The following is a 26605-nucleotide window of genomic DNA, read 5'->3' as shown; positions in this document are numbered from 1 at the left end:
TAACAGTCACATTTCTCCCCTTTAACTGGATCATTTCTCCCCTTTAAATCTCTCATTTCTCCCCTTTAACTGTATCATTTCTCCCCCTGAACTGTAAAATTTCTCCCCTTTAACTGTATCATTTCTCCCTTTTAACTGTATCATTTCTCCCTTTTAACTGTATCATTTCTCCTCTTTAACTGTTTCATTTCTCCGCTTTAACTCTGTCATTTCTCACCTTTAACTGTATTATTTCTCCCATTTAACTCTCTCATTTCTTCCCTTGAACTCTCTCATTTCACCTCTTTAAATGTATCATTTCTCCCTCTGAACTGTAAAATTTCTCCCATTTATCTGAATCATTTCTCCCCTTTAATTGTATCATTTCTCCTCTTTAACTTCATCATTTCTCCCATTTAACTCTCTCATTTCTTCCCTTTAACTGTATAATTTCTCCCCTTTAACTGTATCATTTCTCCCATTTAACTGTACCGTTTCTCCCCTTTAACTGTAACATTTCTTCCCTTTAACTGTATCATTTCTCCCCTTTAACTGTATCATTTCTCCTCTTTAACTGTATCATTTCTCCTCTTTAACTGTATCATTTCTCACCTTTAACTGTATCATTTCCCCTCTTTAACTGTATCATTTCTCCCCTTTAACTGTATCATTTCTCACCTTTAACTGTATCATTTCTCCCCTTTAACTGTATCATTTCTCACCTTTAACTGTATCATTTCTCCTCTTTAACTGTATCGTTTCTCCCCTTTAACTGTATCATTTCTCCTCTGTAATTGTATTATATCTCATCTGTAACTGTATCATTTCTCACCTTTAACTGTATCATTTCCCATCTTTAACTGTATCATTTCTGCCCTTTAACTGTATAATTTATCCCCTTTATCTGTATCATTTCTCCTCTTTAATTGTATCACTTCTCCTCTTTAACTGTATCATGTATCCCCTTTAACTGTATCATTTCTCCTCTTTAACTGTATCATTTCTCTCCTTTAACTTTATCATTTCTCCTCTTTAACTTTATCATTTCTCCCCTTTAACTGTATCATTTCTCCTCTTTAAGTGTATCATTTCTCCCCTTTAACTGTATCATTTCTCCCCTTTAACTGTATCATTTCTCCCCTTTAACTGTATCATTTCTCCCCTTTAACTGTATCATTTCTCCTCTTTAACTGTATCGTTTCTCCCCTTTAACTGTATCATTTCTCCTCTGTAATTATATTATATCTCATCTGTAACTGTATCATTTCTCCCCTTTAACTGTATCATTTCTCCTCTTTAACTTTATCATTTCTCCCCTTTAACTGTATCATTTCTCCTCTTTAAGTGTATCATTTCTCCCCTTTAACTGTATCATTTCTCCCCTTTAACTGTATCATTTCTCCCCTTTAACTGTATCATTTCTCCCCTTTAACTGTATCATTTCTCCTCTTTAACTGTATCATTTCTCCTCTTTAACTGTATCATTTCTCCCCTTTAACTGTATCATTTCTCCCCTTTAACTGTATCATTTCTCCCCTTTAACTGTATCATTTCTCCTCTTTAACTGTATCATTTCTCCTCTTTAACTGTATCATTTCGCCCCTTTAACTGTATCATTTCTCCTCTTTAACTGTATCATTTCACCCTCGAACTGCAGCTTTTCTTGTTTTTATCTGTATCATTTTTTCCCTCTATCTGTATAATTCTCCCCTTTGTCTGTGTCATTTCTCTTCGTTAACTGCATCATTTCTCATGTTTAATTGTATCATTACTCCCCTTGAACTGTAAAATTTCTCCTCTTTAACTGTATCTGATCTTCCTTTCAACTGTTTAATTTCTCGCCATTATCTGTATCATTTCTCCTCTTTAACTGTATAATTTCTCCGCTTTAGCTGTTATTTCTGCCCTTCAACTGTTTTATTTCTCCCATTTAACTGCATCATTTCTCCTCTTAAACTGTTTCATTTCTCATCTGTAACTGTATTATTTCTCCCCTTTAACTGTATCATTTCTCCTCTTAAACTGTTTCATTTCTCATCTGTAACTGCAGTATTTCTCCCCTTTAACTGTATCATTTCTCCTCTTAAACTGTTTCATTTCTCATCTGTAACTGTAGTATTTCTTCACTTTAACAGTCACATTTCTCCCCTTTAACTGGATCATTTCTCCCCTTTAAATCTCTCATTTCTCCCCTTTAACTGTATCATTTCTCCCCCTGAACTGTAAAATTTCTCCCCTTTAACTGTATCATTTCTCCCTTTTAACTGTATCATTTCTCCCTTTTAACTGTATCATTTCTCCTCTTTAACTGTTTCATTTCTCCGCTTTAACTCTGTCATTTCTCACCTTTAACTGTATTATTTCTCCCATTTAACTCTCTCATTTCTTCCCTTGAACTCTCTCATTTCACCTCTTTAAATGTATCATTTCTCCCTCTGAACTGTAAAATTTCTCCCATTTATCTGAATCATTTCTCCCCTTTAATTGTATCATTTCTCCTCTTTAACTTCATCATTTCTCCCATTTAACTCTCTCATTTCTTCCCTTTAACTGTATAATTTCTCCCCTTTAACTGTATCATTTCTCCCATTTAACTGTATCATTTCTCCCCTTTAACTCTCTCATTTCTCCCCTTTAACTGTATAATTTCTCCCCTTTAACTGTATCATTTCTCCCATTTAACTGTATCATTTCTCCCCTTTAACTGTATCATTTCTCCCCTTTAATTGTATCATTTCTCCCATTTAACTGTATCATTTCTCCCCTTTAACAGTCACATTTCTCCCCTTTAACAGTATAATTTCTCCCCTTTTACGGGATCATTTCTCCCCTTTAAATCTCTCATTTCTCCCCTTCAACTGTATCATTTCTCCCCTTTAACTGTATAATTTCTCCTCTTAAACTGTTTCATTTCTCATCTGTAACTGTATTATTTCTTCCCTTTAACAGTCATATTTCTCCCCTTTATCTGGATCATTTCTCCCCTTTAACTGTATCATTTCTCCTCTTAAACTGTTTCATTTCTCATGTGTAACTGTATCATTTCTCCCCTTTAACTGTACATTTCTCCCCTTTTACTGGATCATTTCTCCCCTTTAAATCTCTCATTTCTCCCCTTTAACTGTATCATTTCTCCCCTTTAACTGTATCATTTCTCCTCTTTAACTGTATCATTTATACTACTTAACTGTATCATTTCTCCCATTTAACTGTATCATTTCTCCTCTGTAATTATATTATATCTCATCTGTAACTGTTTCATTTCTCCCCCTTTACTGTATCATTTCTCCCCTTTAACTGTATCATTTCTCCCCCTGAACTGTAAAATTTCTCCCCTTTAACTGTATCATTTCTCCCCTTTAACTGTATCATTTCTCCTCCTGGACTGTAAAATTTCTCCCTTTTATATGAATCATTTCTCCCTTTTAACGGTATAATTTATCCTCTTTAACTGTTTGATTTCTCCGCTTTAACTCTGTCATTTCTCACCTTCAACTGTATCATTTCTCCCATTTAACTCTCTCATTTCTTCACTTTAACTCTCTCATTTCTCCCCTTTAACTGTATCATTTCTCCCCTTTAACTGTAACATTTCTCCCCTTTAACTGTACCGTTTCTCCCCTTTAACTGTAACATTTCTTCCCTTTAACTGTATCATTTCTCCCCTTTAACTGTATCATTTCTCCTCTTTAACTGTATCATTTCTCCTCTTTAACTGTATCATTTCTCACCTTTAACTGTATCATTTCCCCTCTTTAACTGTATCATTTCTCCCCTTTAACTGTATCATTTCTCACCTTTAACTGTATCATTTCTCCCCTTTAACTGTATCATTTCTCACCTTTAACTGTATCATTTCTCCTCTTTAACTGTATCGTTTCTCCCCTTTAACTGTATCATTTCTCCTCTGTAATTATATTATATCTCATCTGTAACTGTATCATTTCTCACCTTTAACTGTATCATTTCCCATCTTTAACTGTATCATTTCTCCCCTTTAACTGTATCATTTCTCACCTTTAACTGTATCATTTCTCCTCTTTAACTGTATCGTTTCTCCCCTTTAACTGTCTCATTTCTCCTCTGTAATTATATTATATCTCATCTGTAACTGTATCATTTCTCCTCTTTAACTGTATCATTTCTCCTCTTTAATTGTATCATTTCTGCCCTTTAACTGTATAATTTATCCCCTTTATCTGTATCATTTCTCCTCTTTAATTGTATCACTTCTCCTCTTTAACTGTATCATGTATCCCCTTTAACTGTATCATTTCTCCTCTTTAACTGTATCATTTCTCTCCTTTAACTGTATCATTTCTCCTCTTTAACTTTATCATTTCTCCCCTTTAACTGTATCATTTCTCCTCTTTAAGTGTATCATTTCTCCCCTTTAACTGTATCATTTCTCCCCTTTAACTGTATCATTTCTCCCCTTTAACTGTATCATTTCTCCCCTTTAACTGTATCATTTCTCCTCTTTAACTGTATGATTTCTCCCCTTTAACTGTATCATTTCTCCCCTTTAACTGTATCATTTCTCCCCTTTAACTGTATCATTTCTCCCCTTTAACTGTATCATTTCTCCCCTTTAACTGTATCATTTCTCCTCTTTATCTGTATCATTTCTCCCCTTTAACTGTATCATTTCTCCCCTTTAACTGTATCATTTCTCCCCTTTAACTGTATCATTTCTCCCCTTTAACTGTATCATTTCTCCTCTTTAACTGTATCATTTCTCCCCTTTAACTGTATCATTTCTCCCCTTTAACTGTATCATTTCTCCCCTTTAACTGTATCATTTCTCCCCTTTAACTGTATCATTTCTCCCCTTTAACTGTATCATTTCTCCCCTTTAACTGTATCATTTCTCCCCTTTAACTGTATCATTTCTCCTCTTTAACTTTATCATTTCTCCCCTTTAACTGTATCATTTCTCCTCTTTAAGTGTATCATTTCTCCCCTTTAACTGTATCATTTCTCCCCTTTAACTGTATCATTTCTCCCCTTTAACTGTATCATTTCTCCCCTTTAAATGTATCATTTCTCCCCTTTAACTGTATCATTTCTCCTCTTTAACTGTATCATTTCTCCTCTTTAACTGTATCATTTCTCCCCTTTAACTGTATCATTTCTCCCCTTTAACTGTATCATTTCTCCCCTTTAACTGTATCATTTCTCCTCTTTAACTGTATCATTTCTCCTCTTTAACTGTATCATTTCGCCCCTTTAACTGTATCATTTCTCCTCTTTAACTGTATCATTTCACCCTCGAACTGCAGCTTTTCTTGTTTTTATCTGGATCATTTTTTCCCTCTATCTGTATAATTCTCCCCTTTGTCTGTGTCATTTCTCTTCGTTAACTGCATCATTTCTCATGTTTAATTGTATCATTACTCCCCTTGAACTGTAAAATTTCTCCTCTTTAACTGTATCTGATCTTCCTTTCAACTGTTTAATTTCTCGCCATTATCTGTATCATTTCTCCTCTTTAACTGTATAATTTCTCCGCTTTAGCTGTTATTTCTGCCCTTCAACTGTTTTATTTCTCCCATTTAACTGCATCATTTCTCCTCTTAAACTGTTTCATTTCTCATCTGTAACTGTATTATTTCTCCCCTTTAACTGTATCATTTCTCCTCTTAAACTGTTTCATTTCTCATCTGTAACTGTAGTATTTCTTCACTTTAACAGTCACATTTCTCCCCTTTAACTGGATCATTTCTCCCCTTTAAATCTCTCATTTCTCCCCTTTAACTGTATCATTTCTCCCCCTGAACTGTAAAATTTCTCCCCTTTAACTGTATCATTTCTCCCTTTTAACTGTATCATTTCTCCCTTTTAACTGTATCATTTCTCCTCTTTAACTGTTTCATTTCTCCGCTTTAACTCTGTCATTTCTCACCTTTAACTGTATTATTTCTCCCATTTAACTCTCTCATTTCTTCCCTTGAACTCTCTCATTTCACCTCTTTAAATGTATCATTTCTCCCTCTGAACTGTAAAATTTCTCCCATTTATCTGAATCATTTCTCCCCTTTAATTGTATCATTTCTCCTCTTTAACTTCATCATTTCTCCCATTTAACTCTCTCATTTCTTCCCTTTAACTGTATAATTTCTCCCCTTTAACTGTATCATTTCTCCCATTTAACTGTATCATTTCTCCCCTTTAACTCTCTCATTTCTCCCCTTTAACTGTATAATTTCTCCCCTTTAACTGTATCATTTCTCCCATTTAACTGTATCATTTCTCCCCTTTAACTGTATCATTTCTCCCCTTTAATTGTATCATTTCTCCCATTTAACTGTATCATTTCTCCCCTTTAACAGTCACATTTCTCCCCTTTAACAGTATAATTTCTCCCCTTTTACGGGATCATTTCTCCCCTTTAAATCTCTCATTTCTCCCCTTCAACTGTATCATTTCTCCCCCTGAACTGTAAAATTTCTCCCCTTTAACTGTATCATTTCTCCCTTTTAACTGTATCATTTCTCCCTTTTAACTGTATCATTTCTCCTCTTAAACTGTTTCATTTCTCATCTGTAACTGTAGTATTTCTTCACTTTAACAGTCACATTTCTCCCCTTTAACTGGATCATTTCTCCCCTTTAAATCTCTCATTTCTCCCCTTTAACTGTATCATTTCTCCCCCTGAACTGTAAAATTTCTCCCCTTTAACTGTATCATTTCTCCCTTTTAACTGTATCATTTCTCCCTTTTAACTGTATCATTTCTCCTCTTAAACTGTTTCATTTCTCATCTGTAACTGTAGTATTTCTTCACTTTAACAGTCACATTTCTCCCCTTTAACTGGATCATTTCTCCCCTTTAAATCTCTCATTTCTCCCCTTTAACTGTATCATTTCTCCCCCTGAACTGTAAAATTTCTCCCCTTTAACTGTATCATTTCTCCCATTTAACTGTATCATTTCTCCCCTTTAACTGTATCATTTCTCCCCTTTAACTGTATCATTTCTCCCATTTAACTGTATCATTTCTCCCCTTTAACAGTCACATTTCTCCCCTTTAACAGTATAATTTCTCCCCTTTTACGGGATCATTTCTCCCCTTTAAATCTCTCATTTCTCCCCTTCAACTGTATCATTTCTCCCCTTTAACTGTATAATTTCTCCTCTTAAACTGTTTCATTTCTCATCTGTAACTGTATTATTTCTTCCCTTTAACAGTCATATTTCTCCCCTTTATCTGGATCATTTCTCCCCTTTAACTGTATCATTTCTCCTCTTAAACTGTTTCATTTCTCATGTGTAACTGTATCATTTCTCCCCTTTAACTGTATCATTTCTCCCCTTTTACTGGATCATTTCTCCCCTTTAAATCTCTCATTTCTCCCCTTTAACTGTATCATTTCTCCTCTTTAACTGTTTCATTTCTCCGCTTTAACTCTGTCATTTCTCACCTTTAACTGTATTATTTCTCCCATTTAACTCTCTCATTTCTTCCCTTGAACTCTCTCATTTCACCTCTTTAAATGTATCATTTCTCCCTCTGAACTGTAAAATTTCTCCCATTTATCTGAATCATTTCTCCCCTTTAATTGTATCATTTCTCCTCTTTAACTTCATCATTTCTCCCCTTTAACTCTCTCATTTCTCCCCTTTAACTGTATAATTTCTCCCCTTTAACTGTATCATTTCTCCCATTTAACTGTATCATTTCTCCCCTTTAACTGTATCATTTCTCCCCTTTAACTGTATCATTTCTCCCATTTAACTGTATCATTTCTCCCCTTTAACTGTATCATTTCTCCCCTTTAACTGTATCATTTCTCCCATTTAACTGTATCATTTCTCCCCTTTAACTGTATCATTTATCCCCTTTAACTGTATCATTTCTCCCATTTAACTGTATCATTTCTCCTCTTTAACTGTATAATTTCTCCCCCTGAACTGTAAAATTTCTCCCTTTTATCTGTATTATTTCTCCTCTGCAATTATATTACATCTCATCTGTAACTGTATCATTTCTCCCCTTTAACTGTATCATTTCTCCTCTTTAACTGTATCGTTTCACCCCTTTAACTGTATCATTTCTCCTCTTTAACTGTATCATTTCACCCCTTTAACTGTATCATTTCTCCTCTGTAATTATATTATATCTCATCTGTAACTGTATCATTTCTCCCCTTTAACTGTATCATTTCTCCTCTTTAACTGTATCATTTCTCCTCTTTAATTGTATAACTTCTCATCTGTAACTATCATTTCTCCCCTTTAACTGTATCATTTCTCGTCTTCAACTGTATCATTTCTCTCCTTTAAATGTATCATTTTCCCCTTTAAATGTACCATTTCTCCCCTTTAAATGTATAATTTCACTGTTTAACTTTATCGTTTCTCCCCTTTAACTGTATCGTTTCTCCCCTTTAACTGTATCATTTCCCTGTTTAACTTTATCGTTTCTCCCCTTTAACTGTATCATTTCTCCCCTTTCACTCTCTCATTTCTTCCCTTCAACTCTCTCATTTCTCCCCTTTAAATGTATCATTTCTCCCCTTTAAGTGTATCATTTCTCCTCTTTAACTGTTTCATTTCTTCCCTTTATCTGTATCATTTCTCCTCTTCAACAATATCATTTCTCCCTTTAACTGTATCATTTCTCCTCTTTAACTGTATCATTTCTCCTCTTTAACTGTATCATTTCTGCCCTTTAACTGTATCATTTCTCCCTTTAACTTTATCATTTCTCCCCTTTAACTGTATCAATTCTCCCCTTTAACTGTATAATTTCTCCCCTTTAACTGTATCATTTCTCCCCTTTAACTGTATCAATTCTCCCCTTTAACTGTATAATTTCTCCCCTTTAACTGTATAATTTCGCCCCTTTAACTGTATCATTTCTTCCCTTTAACTCTCTCATTTCTCCCCTTTAACTGTATCATTTCACCCTCGAAATGCAGCTTTTCTTGTTTTTATCTGTATCATTTTTTCCCTTTATCTGTATAATTCTCCCCTTTGTCTGTGTCGTTTCTCTTCGTTAGCTGCATCATTTCTCATGTTTAATTGTATCATTTCTCCCCTTGAACTGTAAAATTTCTCCTCTTTAACTGTATCTGATCTACCTTTCAACTGTTTAATTTCTCGCCATTATCTGTATCATTTCTCCTCTTTAACTGTATAATTTCTCCGCTTTAGCTGTTATTTCTGCCCTTCAACTGTTTTATTTCTCCCATTTAACTGTATCATTTCTCCTCGAAAACTGTTTCATTTCTCATCTGTAACTGTATTATTTCTTCCCTTTAACAGTCACATTTCTCCCCTTTAACTGTATCATTTCTCCCCTTTTACTGTATCATTTCTCCCCTTTAACAGTCACATTTCTCCCCTTTAACAGTATAATTTCTCCCCTTTTACTGGATCATTTCTCCCCTTTAAATCTCTCATTTCTCCCCTTCAACTGTGTCATTTCTCCCCTTTAACTGTATCATTTCTCCTCTTAAACTGTTTCATTTCTCATCTGTAACTGTATTATTTCTTCCCTTTAACAGTCATATTTCTCCCCTTTATCTGGATCATTTCTCCCCTTTAACTGTATCATTTCTCCCCTTTTACTGTATCATTTCTCCCCTTTAACAGTCACATTTCTCCCCTTTAACAGTATAATTTCTCCCCTTTTACGGGATCATTTCTCCCCTTTAAATCTCTCATTTCTCCCCTTCAACTGTATCATTTCTCCCCTTTAACTGTATAATTTGTCCTCTTAAACTGTTTCATTTCTCATCTGTAACTGTATTATTTCTTCCCTTTAACAGTCATATTTCTCCCCTTTATCTGGATCATTTCTCCCCTTTAACTGTATCATTTCTCCTCTTAAACTGTTTCATTTCTCATGTGTAACTGTATCATTTCTCCCCTTTAACTGTATCATTTCTCCCCTTTTACTGGATCATTTCTCCCCTTTAAATCTCTCATTTCTCCCCTTTAACTGTATCATTTCTCCTCTTTAACTGTATCATTTATACTACTTAACTGTATCATTTCTCCCATTTAACTGTATCATTTCTCCTCTGTAATTATATTATATCTCATCTGTAACTGTTTCATTTCTCCCCTTTTACTGTATCATTTCTCCCCTTTAACTGTATCATTTCTCCCCCTGAACTGTAAAATTTCTCCCCTTTAACTGTATCATTTCTCCCCTTTAACTGTATCATTTCTCCCCCTGGACTGTAATATTTCTCCCTTTTATATGAATCATTTCTCCCTTTTAACGGTATAATTTATCCTCTTTAACTGTTTGATTTCTCCGCTTTAACTCTGTCATTTCTCACCTTCAACTGTATCATTTCTCCCATTTAACTCTCTCATTTCTTCCCTTTAACTCTCTCATTTCTCCTCTTTAAGTGTATCATTTCTCCCCTTTAACTGTATCATTTCTCCTCTTTAAGTGTATCATTTCTCCCCTTTAACTGTATCATTTCTCCTCTTTAACTGTATAATTTCTCCTCTTTAGCTTTATCATTTCTCCCCTTTAAGTGTATCATTTCTCCCCTTTAACTTTATCATTTCTCCCCTTTAAGTGTATCATTTCTCCCCTTTAACTTTATCATTTCTCCCCTTTAAGTGTATCATTTCTCCCCTTTAACTGTATCATTTCTCTTCTTTAACTTTGTCATTTCTCCCCTTTAACTGTATCATTTCTCCCATTTAACTGTTTCATTTCTCCTCTTTAATTGTATAATTTCCCATCTGTAACTATCATTTCTCCCCTTTAACTGTTATATTTCTCGTCTTCAACTGTATCATTTCTCTCCTTTAAATGTATCATTTTCCCCTTTAACTGTATCGTTTCTCCCCTTCAACTGTATCATTTCTCCCCTTTAACTCTCTCATTTCTTCCCTTTAACTCTCTCATTTCTCCCCTTTAACTGTATCATTTCTCCTCTTTAACTGTATCATTTCTTCCCTTTAACTGTATCATTTCTCCTCTTTAACCATATCATTTCTCCCTTTAACTGTATCATTTCTCCTCTTTAACTGTATCATTTCTCCCTTTAACTGTATAATTTCTCCCTTTAACTGTATAATTTCTCCCCTTTAACTGTATCATTTCTCCCCTTTAACTGTATCATTTCTGTCCTTTAACTGTATCATTTCTCCCTTTAACTGTATCATTTCTCCTCTTTAACTTTATAATTTCTCCCTTTAACTGTATCATTTCTCCTCTTTAATTGTATCATTTCTCCTCTTTAACCCTCTCATTTCTCCTCTTTAACGGTATCATTTCTCCTCTTTAACTCTCTCATTTCTCCCCTTTAACTGTATCATTTCTCCCCTTTAACTGTATCATTTCTCCTCTGAAACTGTTTCATTTCTCATCTGTAACTGTATTATTTCTTCCCTTTAACAGTCATATTTCTCCCCTTTATCTGGATCATTTCTCCCCTTTAACTGTATCATTTCTCCTCTTTAACTGTATCATTTATACTACTTAACTGTATCATTTCTCCCATTTAACTGTATCATTTCTCCTCTGTAATTATATTATATCTCATCTGTAACTGTTTCATTTCTCCCCTTTTACTGTATCATTTCTCCCCTTTAACTGTATCATTTCTCCCCCTGAACTGTAAAATTTCTCCCCTTTAACTGTATCATTTCTCCCCTTTAACTGTATCATTTCTCCCCCTGGACTGTAAAATTTCTCCCTTTTATATGAATCATTTCTCCCTTTTAACGGTATAATTTATCCTCTTTAACTGTTTGATTTCTCCGCTTTAACTCTGTCATTTCTCACCTTCAACTGTATCATTTCTCCCATTTAACTCTCTCATTTCTTCCCTTTAACTCTCTCATTTCTCCTCTTTAAGTGTATCATTTCTCCCCTTTAACTGTATCATTTCTCCTCTTTAAGTGTATCATTTCTCCCCTTTAACTGTATCATTTCTCCTCTTTAACTGTATAATTTCTCCTCTTTAACTTTATCATTTCTCCCCTTTAAGTGTATCATTTCTCCCCTTTAACTTTATCATTTCTCCCCTTTAAGTGTATCATTTCTCCCCTTTAACTGTATCATTTCTCTTCTTTAACTTTGTCATTTCTCCCCTTTAACTGTATCATTTCTCCCATTTAACTGTTTCATTTCTCCTCTTTAATTGTATAATTTCTCATCTGTAACTATCATTTCTCCCCTTTAACTGTTATATTTCTCGTCTTCAACTGTATCATTTCTCTCCTTTAAATGTATCATTTTCCCCTTTAACTGTATCGTTTCTTCCCTTTAACTGTATCATTTCTCCCCTTTAACTCTCTCATTTCTTCCCTTTAACTCTCTCATTTCTCCCCTTTAACTGTATCATTTCTGCTCTTTAACCATATAATTTCTCCCTTTAACTGTATCATTTCTCCTCTTTAACTGTATCATTTCTCCCTTTAACTGTATAATTTCTCCCTTTAACTGTATCATTTCTCCCCTTTAACTGTATCATTTCTCCCCTTTAACTGTATCATTTCTCCCCTTTAACTGTATCATTTCTCCCCTTTAACTGTATCATTTCTGTCCTTTAACTGTATCATTTCTCCCATTTAACTGTTTCATTTCTCCTCTTTAATTGTATAATTTCTCATCTGTAACTATCATTTCTCCCCTTTAACTGTTATATTTCTCGTCTTCAACTGTATCATTTCTCTCCTTTAAATGTATCATTTTCCCCTTTAACTGTATCGTTTCTCCCCTTTAACTGTATCATTTCTCCCCTTTAACTCTCTCATTTCTCCCCTTTAACTGTATCATTTCTCCTCTTTAACTGTATCATTTCTTCCCTTTAACTGTATCATTTCTCCTCTTTAACTGTATCATTTCTCCCTTTAACTGTATAATTTCTCCCTTTAACTGTATCATTTCTCCTCTTTAACCCTCTCATTTCTCCTCTTTAACGGTATCATTTCTCCTCTTTAACTCTCTCATTTCTCCCCTTTAACTGTATCATTTCTCCCCTTTAACTGTATCATTTCTCCTCTGAAACTGTTTCATTTCTCATCTGTAACTGTATTATTTCTTCCCTTTAACAGTCATATTTCTCCCCTTTATCTGGATAATTTCTCCCCTTTAACTGTATCATTTCTCCTCTTTAACTGTATCATTTATACTACTTAACTGTATCATTTCTCCCATTTAACTGTATCATTTCTCATCTGTAATTATATTATATCTCATCTGTAACTGTTTTATTTCTCCCCTTTTACTGTATCATTTCTCCCCTTTAACTGTATCATTTCTCCCCCTGAACTGTAAAATTTCTCCCCTTTAACTGTATCATTTCTCCCCTTTAACTGTATCATTTCTCCCCCTGGACTGTAAAATTTCTCCCTTTTCTATGAATCATTTCTCCCTTTTAACGGTATAATTTATCCTCTTTAACTGTTTGATTTCTCCGCTTTAACTCTGTCATTTCTCACCTTCAACTGTATCATTTCTCCCATTTAACTCTCTCATTTCTTCCCTTTAACTCTCTCATTTCTCCTCTTTAAGTGTATCATTTCTCCCCTTTAACTGTATCATTTCTCCTCTTTAAGTGTATCATTTCTCCCCTTTAACTGTATCATTTCTCCCCTTTAACTGTATCATTTCTCCTCTTTAACTGTATCATTTCTCCTCTTTAACTGTATCATTTCTTCCATTTAATTGTATCATTTCTCCCCTTTAACTTTATCATTTCTCCCCTTTAAGTGTATCATTTCTCCCCTTTAACTGTATCATTTCTCCCCTTTAACTGTATCATTTCTCTTCTTTAACTTTGTCATTTCTCCCCTTTAACTGTATCATTTCTCCCATTTAACTGTTTCATTTCTCCTCTTTAACTATATCATTTCTCCCTTTAACTGTATCATTTCTCCTCTTTAACTCTCTCATTTCTCCTCTTTAACTCTCTCATTTCTCCTCTTTCACACTCTCATTTCTCCCCTTTAACTGTATAATTTCTCCTCTTTAACTGTATCATTTCTCCCATTTTACTGTATCATTTCTCCTCTTTAACTGTATCATTTCTCCTCTTTAACTCTCTCATTTCTCCTCTTTAACTCTCTAATTTCTCCTCTTTTACACTCTCATTTCTCCCCTATAACTGTATCATTTCTCCTCTTTAATTGTATCATTTCTCCCCTTTAACTGTATCAATTCCCCCCTTTAACTGTATCATTTCTCCCCTTTAACTGTATCAATTCTCCCCTTTAACTGTATCATTTCTCCCCTTTAATTGTATCATTTCTCCTCTTTAACTGTATCAATTCTCCCCTTTAACTGTATGATTTCTTCCCTTTAACTCTCTCATTTCTTCCCTTTAACTCTCTCATTTCTCCCCTTTAACTGTATCATTTCACCCTCGAACTGCAGCTTTTCTTGTTTTTATCTGTATCATTTTTTCCCTCTATCTGTATAATTCTCCCCTTTGTCTGTGTCATTTCTCTTCGTTAACTGCATCATTTCTCATGTTTAATTGTATCATTTCTCCCCTTGAACTGTAAAATTTCTCCTCTTTAACTGTATCTGATCTTCCTTTCAACTGTTTAATTTCTCGCCATTATCTGTATCATTTCTCCTCTTTAACTGTATAATTTCTCCGCTTTAGCTGTTATTTCTGCCCTTCAACTGTTTTATTTCTCCCATTTAACTGTATCATTTCTCCTCTTAAACTGTTTCATTTCTCCTCTTTATCTGAATGATTTCTCCTCTTTAACCCTCTCATTTCTCCCCTTTTACTGTGTCATTTCTCCTCTTTAACTGTATCATTTCTCCTCTTTAACTGTATCACTTCTCCCCTTTTACTGTATCATTTCTCCTCTTTAACTGTATCATTTCTCCTCTTTAACTCTCTAATTTCTCCTCTTTTACACTCTCATTTCTCCCCTATAACTGTATCATTTCTCCTCTTTAATTGTATCATTTCTCCCCTTTTACTGTATCATTTCTCCCCTTTTACTGTATCATTTCTCCTCTTTAACTGTATTATTTCTCCCATTTAACTGTATCATTTCCCCTCTTGATCTGAATGATTTCTCCTCTTTAATTGTATCATTTTTCTCGTGTATCGTATCTCTATCTGTTTTGTGTGGATGTTTCTCCAATATTTGTTCGGATGATTTCCACAGACCGACCACTTCAGAGGCACCAGTTCAATCGAATATTTGTTCAATATGATGATCTTTGCGATTATATCGTATATTCCAGTATAGGTCACTGCACTGTGACTGCTATTATCACACTGTTATAACGGTGTCCAGGTATTTCTCCTGTGTTAATACTATTTTCCTGTGACTGCTATTATCACACTGTTATAACGGTTTACATATATTCCTCCTGTGTTAATACTATTTTACTGTGACTGCTATTATCACACTGTTATAACGGTGTCCAGGTATTTCTCCTGTGTTAATACTATTTTACTGTGACTGCTATTATCACACTGTTATAACGGTTTACATATATTCCTCCTGTGTTAATACTATTTTACTGTGACTGCTATTATCACACTGTTATAACGGTTTACATATATTCCTCCTGTGTTAATACTATTTTACTGTGACTGCTATTATCACACTGTTATAACGGTTTACATATATTCCTCCTGTGTTAATACTATTTTCCTGTGACTGGTATTATCACACTGTTATAACAGTATATATGTTGTTCAATTTTGCAATTGACACAGTTACTGTGGGTGAATTATCACACTGTTGTCCACATTGAGTGAGGCCGCATAACTGTTGGCATCTCTCGATTCTGAATCACAAAGTTGTAAGATCAATGTCCACTATTGGACGAAGCCCACAATTGATCCTGAGAGCGCACTGCAGTGCTGAGGGAGCGTTGTACTGTATGTTGTACTGAGGGAGCGCGGTACTGTATGTTGTCCTGAGGGAGCGCGGTACTGTATGTTGTACAGAGGGAGCGCGGTACTGTATGTTGTACAGAGGGAGCGTTGTACTCTATGTTGTACTCAGGGAGCGTTGTACTCTATGTTGTACTGACGGAGCGCTGTACTGTATGTTGTACTGAGGGAGCGCTGTACTCTATGTTGTATTGAGGGAGCGCTGTACTCTATGTTGTACTGACGGAGCGCTGTACTGTATGTTGTACTGAGGGAGCGCTGTACTGTATGTTGTACTGAGGGAGCGCTGTACTCTATGTTGTACTGAGGGAGCGCTGTACTGTATGTTGTACTGAGGGAGCGCTGTACTCTATGTTGTACTGAGGGAGCGTTGTACTCTATGTTGTACTGAGGGAGCGCTGTACTGTATGGAGTACTGAGGGAGCGCTGTACTGTATGGAGTACTGAGGGAGCGCTGTACTGTATGGAGTACTGAGGGAGCGCTGTACTGTATGGAGTACTGAGGGAGCGCTGTACTGTATGTTGTACTGAGGGAGCGCTGTGCTGTATGGAGTACTGAGGGAGCGCTGTACTGTATGGAGTACTGAGGGAGCTCTGAACTCTGAGTTGTCCTGAGAGAGCTCTGTACTGTATGTTGTACTGAGGGAGCGCTGTACTGAATGCAGTACTGAGGGAGCGCTGTACTGTATGGAGTACTGAGGGAGCTCTGAACTCTGAGTTGTCCTGAGAGAGCTCTGTACTGTATGGAGTACTGAGGGAGCTCTGTATACTATGTCATCCTGAAGGAGCGCTGTTCTGTATGTTTTACTAAGAGTTCACTGTACCGCTGTAGATATAGAAACATATAAAACTAGGAGCAGGAGTAGGCCATTCGGCCCTTCGAGCCTGCTCCACCATTCAATATGATCATGGCTGATCCTCTATCTCAATACCATATTTCCCGCTCTCTCCCCATACCCCTTGATGCCTTTTGTGTCTCGAAATCTATCTCGCTCCTTCTTAAATATATTCAGTGACTTGGCCTCCACAGCCTTCTGTAGTAGAGAATTCCACAGGTTCACCACCCTCTGAGTGAAGAAATTTCTCCTCATCTCAGTCCTAAATGTCCTACCCCGTATCCTGAGGCTGTGACCCCTCGTTCTAGACCACCCAGCCAGGGGAAACATCCTCCCTGCATCCAGTCTGTCTAACCCTGTCAGAATTTTATATGTTTCAATGAGATCTCCTCTCACTCTTCTAAACTCGAGTGAATACAGGCCGATTCGACCCAATCTCTCCTCATACGACAGTCCTGCCATCCCACGAATCAGTCTGGTGAACCTTCGCTGCACTCCCTCTATGGCAAGAATATCCTTTCTTAGGTAAGGAGACCAAAACTGCACACAATACTCCAGGTGTTGTCTCACCAAGGCCCTGTATAACTGCAGTAAGACATCCTTGCTCCTGTACTCAAATCCTCTTGCAATGAAGGCCAACATACCATTTGCCTTCCTAACTGCTTGCTACACCTGCATGTTTGCTTTCAGTGACTGGTGTACAAGGACACCCAGGTCCCTTTGTACATCAACATTCCCCAATCTATCACTATTTAAATAATACTCTGCCTTTCTGTTTTTCCTTCCGAACTGGATAACTTCACATTTATCCACATTATACTGCAACTGCCATGTATTTGCCCACTCACTCAACTTGTCTAAATTGTCTTGAAGCCTCATTTTGTGTCGTCAGCAAACTTGGAAATATTACATTTAGTTCCCTCATTCAAATCATTGATATATATTGTGAATAGCTGGGGCCCAAGCACTGATCCCTGCAGTACCCCACTAGTCACTGCCTGCCACCCGGAAAAAGACCAATTCATTCCTACTCTCTGTTTCCTGTCTGTTAACCAATTTTCAAGCCATGCCAGTGTATTACCCAAAATCCCATGGGCTTTAATATTGCACACTAACCTCTTATGTGGGACTTTATCAAAGGCCTTCTGAAAATCCAAATAAACCACATTCACTGGTTCTCCCTTATCTATTCTACCAGTTACATCCTCAAAAACTCCAGTAGGTTTGTCAAACATGATTTCCCTTTCATAAATCCATGTTGACTTTGTCTAATCCCGTTCATATTTTCTCAGTGTTCTGTTATCACATCCTTTATAATAGACTTTAGCATTTTCCCTACTATTGATGTTAGGCTAACCGGTCTGTAGTTCATTGTTTTCTCTCCCTCCTTTTTTTAAATAGTGGGGATACATTTGCCACCCTCCAATCTGCAGGAACTGTTCCATAATCTAAAGAATATTGGAATTTTCTGCTGTATGTAGTTCTGAGGGAGCTCTCTACTGTATAGAGTACTGAGTGAGCGCTGCACTGTATGGAGTACTGAGGGATCTCTGTACTGTGTGTAGTACTGAGGGAGCGCTGTACTGTGTGTAGTACTGAGGGAGCGCTGTAATGTACGGAGTACTGAGGGATCTCTGTACTGTGTGTAGTACTGAGGCAGCGCTGTAATGTACGGAGTACTGAGGGAGCGCTGTACTGTATAGCATACTGAGGGAGCACTGTATTGTATGTTGTGCTGCGGGAGAGCAGTACTGTATGGAGTACAGAGGGAGCGCTGTACTGTATGTTGTACTGAGAGAGTGCTATACTGTATTTTTTACTGAGGGAGTGCTGTACTGTATGGAATACTGAGAGAGAGCTGTACTGTATGGAGTACTGAGGGAACGCTTTATTGCATGGAGAATTGAGGGAGCGCTGTACTGTATGTAGCACTGAGGGAGCGCTGTACTGTGTTTTGTACTGAGGGAGCGCTGTGCTGTAGGGAGTACCGAGGGAGCGCTGTACTCTATGTTGTACTGAGGGAGCGCTGTACTATATGTTGTACTGAGGGAGCACTGTACTGCATGTTGTACTGAGCGAGCGCTGTACTGCATGGAGTATTGAGGGAGCGCTGTACTGTACGTTGTACTGATGGAGCGCTGTACTGTACATTGTACTGAGGGAGCGCTGTACTGTACGTTGTACTGATGGAGCGCTGTACTGTACATTGTACTGAGGGAGCGCTGCACTGTACATTGTACTGAGGGAGCGCTGTACTGTACGGAGTATTGAGGGAGCGCTGTACTCTATGGAGTACTGAGGGAGCGCTGTACTGAATGGAGCCCTGAGGGAGCGATTTACTCTATGGAGTACTGAGGGAGCGCTGTACTATACGGAGTACTGAGGGAGCGCTGTACTATAGTTTGTACTGAGGGAGCGCCGTATTGTAAGGAGTATTGAGGGAGCGCTGTAATGTGTGTAGTGCTGACGGAGCACTATACTGTCGGGAGTTGAGGGAGCGCTGCATTGTTTGGAGCAATGAGAGTGCGCAGTACTGTTTGGAGTACTGAGGGAGTGTTGTACACTATGGCGTACTGAGGGAGCTCTATACTCTATTTGTCCTGAGGGAGCGCTGTACTGTACATAGTTCTGAGGGAGCGCTGTACTGTATGTTGTACTGAGGGAGCGCTGTACTGTACATAGTTCTGAGGGAGCGCTGTACTGTATGTTGTACTGAGGGAGCGCTGTACTGTACATAGTTCTGAGGGAGCGCTGTACTGTATGTTGTACTGAGAGATCGCTGTGCTGCATGGATTACTGAGCGAGCGCTGTACTGTATGGAGTAATGATGTGGAGATGCCGGTGATGGACTGGGGTTGACAAATGTAAGGAATCTTACAACATCAGGTTATAGTCCAACTGTTTTATTTGAAAATCACAAGCTTTCGGAGGCTTTCTCCTTCGTCAGGTGAGTGAGTGTGGGATTCCATGGAAGGTGACCGCATTTATATTCAGAGAACAATACCTGGTGATTACAGATAATCTTTCCAACTACCCGTTGTCAAGGCAGTCAAAGTGTTCAGACAGAGTGATGTTACCTACAGGACCACCGAATGCACAAACGGCCAGAACAAAAAAGACAGACAGAGAGAGAGAGATAAACATCCGAAAGGAAGAGAAAGACAGAGAATGACCCGTTGTGTTAAAAACAGATAACTTTTTTTCGCTGGTGGGGTTACATGTAGCGTGACATGAACCCAAGATCCCGGTTGAGGCCGTCCTCATGGGTGCGGAACTTAGCTATCAACTTCTGCTCGAAGATTTTGCGTTGTCGTGTGTCTCGAAGGCCGCCTTGGAGTACGCTTACCCGAAGGTCGGTGGATGAATGTCCATGACTGCTGAAGTGTTCCCCGACTGGGAGGGAACCCTCCTGTCTGGCGATTGTTGCGCGGTGTCCGTTCATCCGTTGTCGCAGCGTCTGCATGGTCTCGCCAATGTACCATTCTCTGGGGCATCCTTTCCTGCAACGTATGAGGTAGACAATGTTGGCCGAGTCACAGGAGTATGAACCATGTACCTGGTGGGTGGTGTCCTCTCGTGTGATGGTGGTATCTGTGTCGATGATCTGGCATGTCTTGCAGAGGTTACCGTGGCAGGGTTGTGTGGCGTCGTGGACGCTGTTCTCCTGAAGGCTGGGTAATTTGCTGCGAACGATGGTCTGTTTGAGGTTGGGTGGCTGTTTAAAGGCGAGTAGTGGAGGTGTGGGGATGGCCATAGCGAGGTGTTTGTCCTCATTGATGACATGTTGAAGGCTGCGGAGAACATGGTGTAGTTTCTCCGCTCCGGGGAAGTACTGGACGACAAAGGGTACTCTGTTGGTTGCGTCCCGTGTTAGTCTCCTGAGGAGGTCTATGCGATTTTTTGCTGTGGCCCGTCGGAACTGTCGATCGATGAGTCGAGCGTCATATCCCGTTCATACCAGGGCTTCTTTCAGAGTCTGTAGGTGTCCATCGCGTTCCTCCTCGTCTGAGCAGACCCTGTGTATTCGCAGGGCCTGTCCATAGGGGATGGCCTCTTTGACGTGGTTAGGGTGGAAGCTGGAAAAGTGGAGCATCGTGAGGTTGTCCGTGGGCTTGCGGTGGAGTGAGGTGCTGAGGTGCCCGTCTTTGATGGAGATTCGTGTGTCCAAGAAAGAAACTGATTCTGAGGAGTAGTCCATGGTGAGCTTGATGGTGGGATGGAACTTGTTCATGTTATCGTGTAGTCTCTTTAGTGATTCCTTGCCGTGGGTCCATAGAAAGAAAATGTCGTCGATGTATCTGGTGTATAGTGTTGGTTGGAGGTCTTGTGCAGTGAAGAAGTCCTGCTCGAACTTGTGCATGAAAATGTTGGCGTATTGGGGTGCGAATTTGGTCCCCATGGCTGTTCCGTGTGTTTGGGTAAAGAACTGGTTATCGAAGGTGAAGACATTGTGATCCAGGATGAAGCGGATGAGTTGTAGGATGGCGTCTGGAGATTGGCTGTTGTTGGTGTTGAGTATTGATGCTGTCGCAGCGATGCCGTCATCGTGGGGGATACTGGTGTAGAGTGCCGAGACGTCCATCGTGGTGAGAAGTGTTCCTGGTTCATCTGGTCCGTGGGTACTGAGTTTTTGTAGGAAGTCTGTAGTGTCATGACAGAAGCTGGAGGTTCCCTGTACGATGGGTTTCAGGATGCCCTCGACGTATCCAGAGAGGTTCTCACACAGGGTTCCGTTGCCTGATACGATAGGACGTCCGGGTGTGTTGGCTTTGTGTATCTTTGGGAGGCAGTAGAAGTCTCCCACGCGGGGAGTACGTGGGATGAGAGCTGTACTGTATGTTGTACTGAGGGAGCGCTGTACTGTATGTTGTACTGAGGGAGCGCTGTACTGTATGTTGTACTGAGGGAGCGCTGTACTCTATGTTGTACTGAGGGAGCGCTGTACTCTATGTTGTACTGAGGGAGCGCTGTACTGTATGTTGTACTGAGGGAGCGCTGTACTGTATGTTGTACTGAGGAAGCGCTGTACTCTATGTTGTACTGAGGGAGCGCTGTACTCTATGTTGTGCTGAGGGAGCGCTGTACTGTATGGTGTACTGAGGGAGCGCTGTACTGTATGTTGTACTGAGGGAGCGCTGTACTCTATGTTGTGCTGAGGGAGCGCTGTACTCTATGTTGTACTGAGGGAGCGCTGTACTCTATGTTGTACTGAGGGAGCGCTGTACTCTATGTTGTACTGAGGGAGGGCTGTACTGTATGTTGTACTGACGGAGCGCTGTACTGTATGTTGTACTGAGGGAGGACTGTACTGTATGTTGTACTGAGGGAGCGCTGTACTGTATGTTGTACTGAGGGAGCGCTGTACTATATGTTGTACTGAGGGAGCGCTGTACTGTATGTTGTACTGATGGAGCGCTGTACTGTATGTTGTACTGAGGGAGCGCTGTACTATATGTTGTACTGAGGGAGCGCTGTACTGTATGTTGTACTGAGGGAGCGCTGTCCTGTTTGTTGTACTGAGGGAGCGCTGTACTCTACGTTGTACTGAGGGAGCGCTGTACTCTATGTTGTACTGAGGGAGCGCTGTACTGTATGTTGTACTGAGGGAGCGCTGTACTCTCTTGTTCTGAGGGAGCGCTGAACTGTATGGTGTACTGAGGGAGCGCTGTACTCTCTTGTTCTGAGGGAGCGCTGAACTGTATGTTGTACTGAGGGAGCGCTGTACTCTATGTTGTACTGAGGGAGCGCTGTACTCTATGTTGTCCTAAGGGAGCGCTGTATTGTATGTTGTACTGAGGGAGCGCTGTACTGTATGTTGTACTGAGGGAGCGCTGTACTCTATGTTGTACTGAGGGAGCGCTGTACTTTATGTTGTACTAAGGGAGCGCTGTACTGTATGTTGTACTGAGGGAGCGCTGTACTCTATGTTGTACTGAGGGAGCGCTGTACTCTATGTTGTACTGAGGGAGCGCTGTACTCTATGTTGTACTGAGGGAGCGCTGTACTCTATGTTGTACTGAGGGAGCGCTGTACTGTATGTTGTACTGAGGGAGCGCTGTACTATATGTTGTACTGAGGGAGCGCTGTACTCCATGTTGTACTGAGGGAGCGCTGTACTGTATGTTGTACTGAGGGAGCGCTGTACTGTATGTTGTACTGAGGGAGCGCTGTACTGTATGTTGTACTGAGGGAGCGCTGTACTGTATGGTGTACTGAGGGAGCGCTTTACTATATGTTGTACTGAGGGAGCGCTGTACTGTATGTTGTACTGAGGGAGCGCTGTACTGTATGTTGTACTGAGGGAGCGCTGTACTGTATGTTGTACTGAGGGAGCGCTGTACTATATGTTGTACTGAGGGAGCGCTGTACTGTATGTTGTACTGAGGGAGCTCTGTACTGTATGTTGTACTGAGGGAGCGCTGTCCTGTTTGTTGTACTGAGGGAGCGCTGTCCTCTACGTTGTACTGAGGGAGCGCTGCACTCTATGTTGTACTGAGGGAGCGCTGTCCTCTATCTTGTACTGAGGGAGCGCTGTACTCTATGTTGTACTGTGGGAGCGCTGTACTCTATGTTGTACTGAGGGAGCGCTGTACTCTATGTTGTACTGAGGGAGCGCTGTATTCTATGTTGTATTGAGGGAGCGCTGTACTGTATGTTGTACTGAGGGAGCGCTGTACTGTATGTTGTACTGAGGGAGCGCTGTACTATATGTTGTACTGAGGGAGCGCTGTACTGTATGTTGTACTAAGGGAGCGCTGTACTGTATGTTGTACTGAGGGAGCGCTGTACTATATGTTGTACTGAGGGAGCGCTGTACTGTATGTTGTACTGATGGAGCGCTGTACTGTATGTTGTACTGAGGGAGCGCTGTACTATATGTTGTACTGAGGGAGCGCTGTACTGTATGTTGTACTGAGGGAGCGCTGTCCTGTTTGTTGTACTGAGGGAGCGCTGTACTCTACGTTGTACTGAGGGAGCGCTGTACTCTATGTTGTACTGAGGGAGCGCTGTACTGTATGTTGTACTGAGGGAGCGCTGTATTCTATGTTGTACTGAGGGAGCGCTGTACTGTATGTTGTACTGAGGGAGCGCTGTACTCAATGTTGTACTGAGGGAGCGCTGTACTGTATGTTGTACTGAGGGAGCGCTGTACTGTATGTTGTACTGAGGGAGCGCTGTATTCTATGTTGTACTGAGGGAGCGCTGTATTCTATGTTGTACTGAGGGAGCGCTGTACTGTATGTTGTACTGAGGGAGCGCTGTACTCTATGTTGTACTGAGGGAGCGCTGTATTCTATGTTGTACTGAGGGAGCGCTGTACTGTATGTTGTACTGAGGAAGCGCTGTACTCTATGTTGTACTGAGGAAACGCTGTACTATATGTTGTACTGAGGGAGCGCTGTACTGTATGTTGTACTGAGGGAGCGCTGTACTGTATGTTGTACTGAGGGAGCGCAGTACTGTATGGTGTACTGAGGGAGCGCTGTACACTATGTTGTACTGAGGGAGCGCTGTACTCTATGTTGTACTGAGGGAGCGCTGTACTATATGTTGTACTGAGGGAGCGCTGTACTGTATGTTGTACTGATGGAGCGCTGTACTCTATATTGTACTGAGGGAGCGCTGTACTCTATGTTGTACTGAGGGAGCGCTGTACTCTATGTTGGACTGAGGGAGCGCTGTACTGTATGTTGTACTGAGGGAGCGCTGTACTATATGTTGTACTGAGGGAGCACTGTACTCTATGTTGTACTGAGGGAGCGCTGTACTCTATGTTGTACTGAGGGAGCGCTGTGCTCTATGTTGTACTGAGGGAGCGCTGTACTATATGTTGGACTGAGGGAGCGCTGTACTCTATGTTGTACTGAGGGAGCGCTGTACTCTCTGTTGGACTGAGGGGCTTTTTTACCGAATGAGACCATTCATCTTCGGGTGGATCGGGTGGATATTGATGATCCGAGGTGACTATCTGAAGAAGAGCCGTGAATTCTCACTGTATCTTCATCAACAGTCCCTCGGCCAAATCAGGTAAACCCAATTGTCCAATCTCTCCTCCGCCGTTTGGGAATCTTTTTGAGTTTGTTGACTGGTGAATTTTCCAACAGTGAATAATGTGACGGTAATTAATCGGAGGAAGGCGCTTTGGATCCTCAGAAGGACATGGTCGGGTTTAAATATCGATTCGTTACTTCTTTCTTCATCACTTCCACTTTTGTTGTCGGTAGTTTTATTCCTTATCCTCTTAACGATCTTTTGTAATTCATGACCGATAGATTCTCCCGTCTCTCTGATCTTTTATAATCCATTACCGATAGATTCTCCCGTCTCTCTGATCTTTTATAATCCATTACCGATAGATTCTCCCGTCCCTCTGATCTTTTATAATCCATTACCGATAGATTCTCCCGTCTCTCTGATCTTTTATAATTCATTACCGATAGATTCTCCCGTCTCTCTGATCTTTTGTAATCCATTACCGATAGATTCTCCCGTCTCTCTGATCTTTTATAATCCATTACCGATAGATTCTCCCGTCTCTCTGATCTTTTATAATCCATTACCGATAGATTCTCCCGCCTCTCTGATCTTTTATAATCCATTACCGATAGATTCTCCCGTCTCTCTGATCTTTTATAATCCATTACCGATAGATTCTCCCGTCTCTCTGATCTTTTGTAATCCATTACCGATAGATTCTCCCGTCTCTCTGATCTTTTGTAATCCATGACCGATAGATTCTCCCGTCTCTCTGATATTCCCACTTTAGCTTCAACGTGTTCCCGAGTCCTCCTTGTTCTCCATTACATTTCATTGTATTATTTTTTCAGTCCGATGTCTTTGGCCTGTCTCAATTTTAATGCGAATGATTATTTTAAACACAGAGCCCGGTGCCCATGGCGTGAGAGATCCATTTTCACCCCAGGGTCACGTTTCCAAACTGTAAATGTCTCTCGGAATCCTGTCAACGGATGATTTCGCTCAGAATCCGTTCAGTCATTTTCCTCTTTTTCTCTCTCTCTGTCTCACAGCTAACTTGGCAGTGATTGTGATCCTGTCCCGAGGAAGGTGCGGTCTCTCCAGATGTATCACTCGGTACCTGGTGTCCATGGCGGTGACGGATCTCCTGGTCATTCTCACGGCTGTGATATTAAACCGGATTGCTGGCATTTATTTTCGGGGTAGTTTCCTGTCCATCACTCCCGTCTGTAGTCTCAGCATTGTCCTAATTTATATCGCCAGAGTCAGTTCTGTCTGGTTAACGGTCACTTTCACCTTTGATCGATTTGTGGCCATTTGTTGCCAGAAGCTGAAAACAAAATATTGCACCGAGAAAACGGCGGCCGTGGTTATAGGGACGGTCTGTGCCCTGAGCTGTTTAAAAACCGTCCCTTCATACTTTATATATGAACCTTTGTATACAATTAACAATGTACCTTGGTTCTGTAAGGTAAAATTGGAATTTTATTCCTCACCTCTATGGGCCGCATTTGACTGGTTTCATCGTATTTTAACCCCGTGTCTCCCATTCCTTCTGATTCTTCTGCTCAATGCTCTGACCGTCAGATACATTCTAGCGGCCAACAGAGCCCGCAGGAGACTCCGGGCCCACAGCAATGGTGAGAATCAGAGTGACCCAGAGATGGAGAGTCGGAGAAGGTCCATCATTTTACTCTTCGCAATCTCGGGCAGTTTTATCCTCTTGTGGTTGTTGTTTCTTATAACTTTCCTCTATGTCCGAATTGCGAACGTTAGTTATTTCTCAGGATCCAATTTCGGTGACTCACTTTTTATTCTGGAGGAAAGCGGATTTATGCTTCAGCTTTTGAGTTCCTGCATCAACCCGTTTATTTATGCAGGGACCCAGAGTAAATTCAGAGAGGAGTTAAAGAATGGGGTGAAATATCCATTCAGACTAATTGTTCAATTATTTCAACAATGA

The 26605-nt window shown here is 39.8% G+C and overlaps 1 protein-coding gene across 1 annotated transcript in view; it reads left to right on the top strand.

The window, feature by feature from the left end:
* LOC137319148 (probable G-protein coupled receptor 139) overlaps positions 1-26605 on the top strand; it is a 39570-nt gene extending 12965 nt beyond the window's left edge. Inside the window, exon 2 of the mRNA XM_067981494.1 lies at positions 25695-26605. Coding sequence (XP_067837595.1) covers positions 25695-26605 — 911 coding nt within the window. The remainder of the gene's footprint in view (positions 1-25694) is intronic.

The sequence above is a fragment of the Heptranchias perlo genome, unplaced genomic scaffold (assembly GCF_035084215.1).
Source record: "Heptranchias perlo isolate sHepPer1 unplaced genomic scaffold, sHepPer1.hap1 HAP1_SCAFFOLD_74, whole genome shotgun sequence".
NCBI lineage: Eukaryota > Metazoa > Chordata > Chondrichthyes > Hexanchiformes > Hexanchidae > Heptranchias > Heptranchias perlo.
The sequence above is the reverse complement of the archived record's forward strand: the minus strand, read 5'-3'. Positions and strand labels throughout refer to the sequence as shown.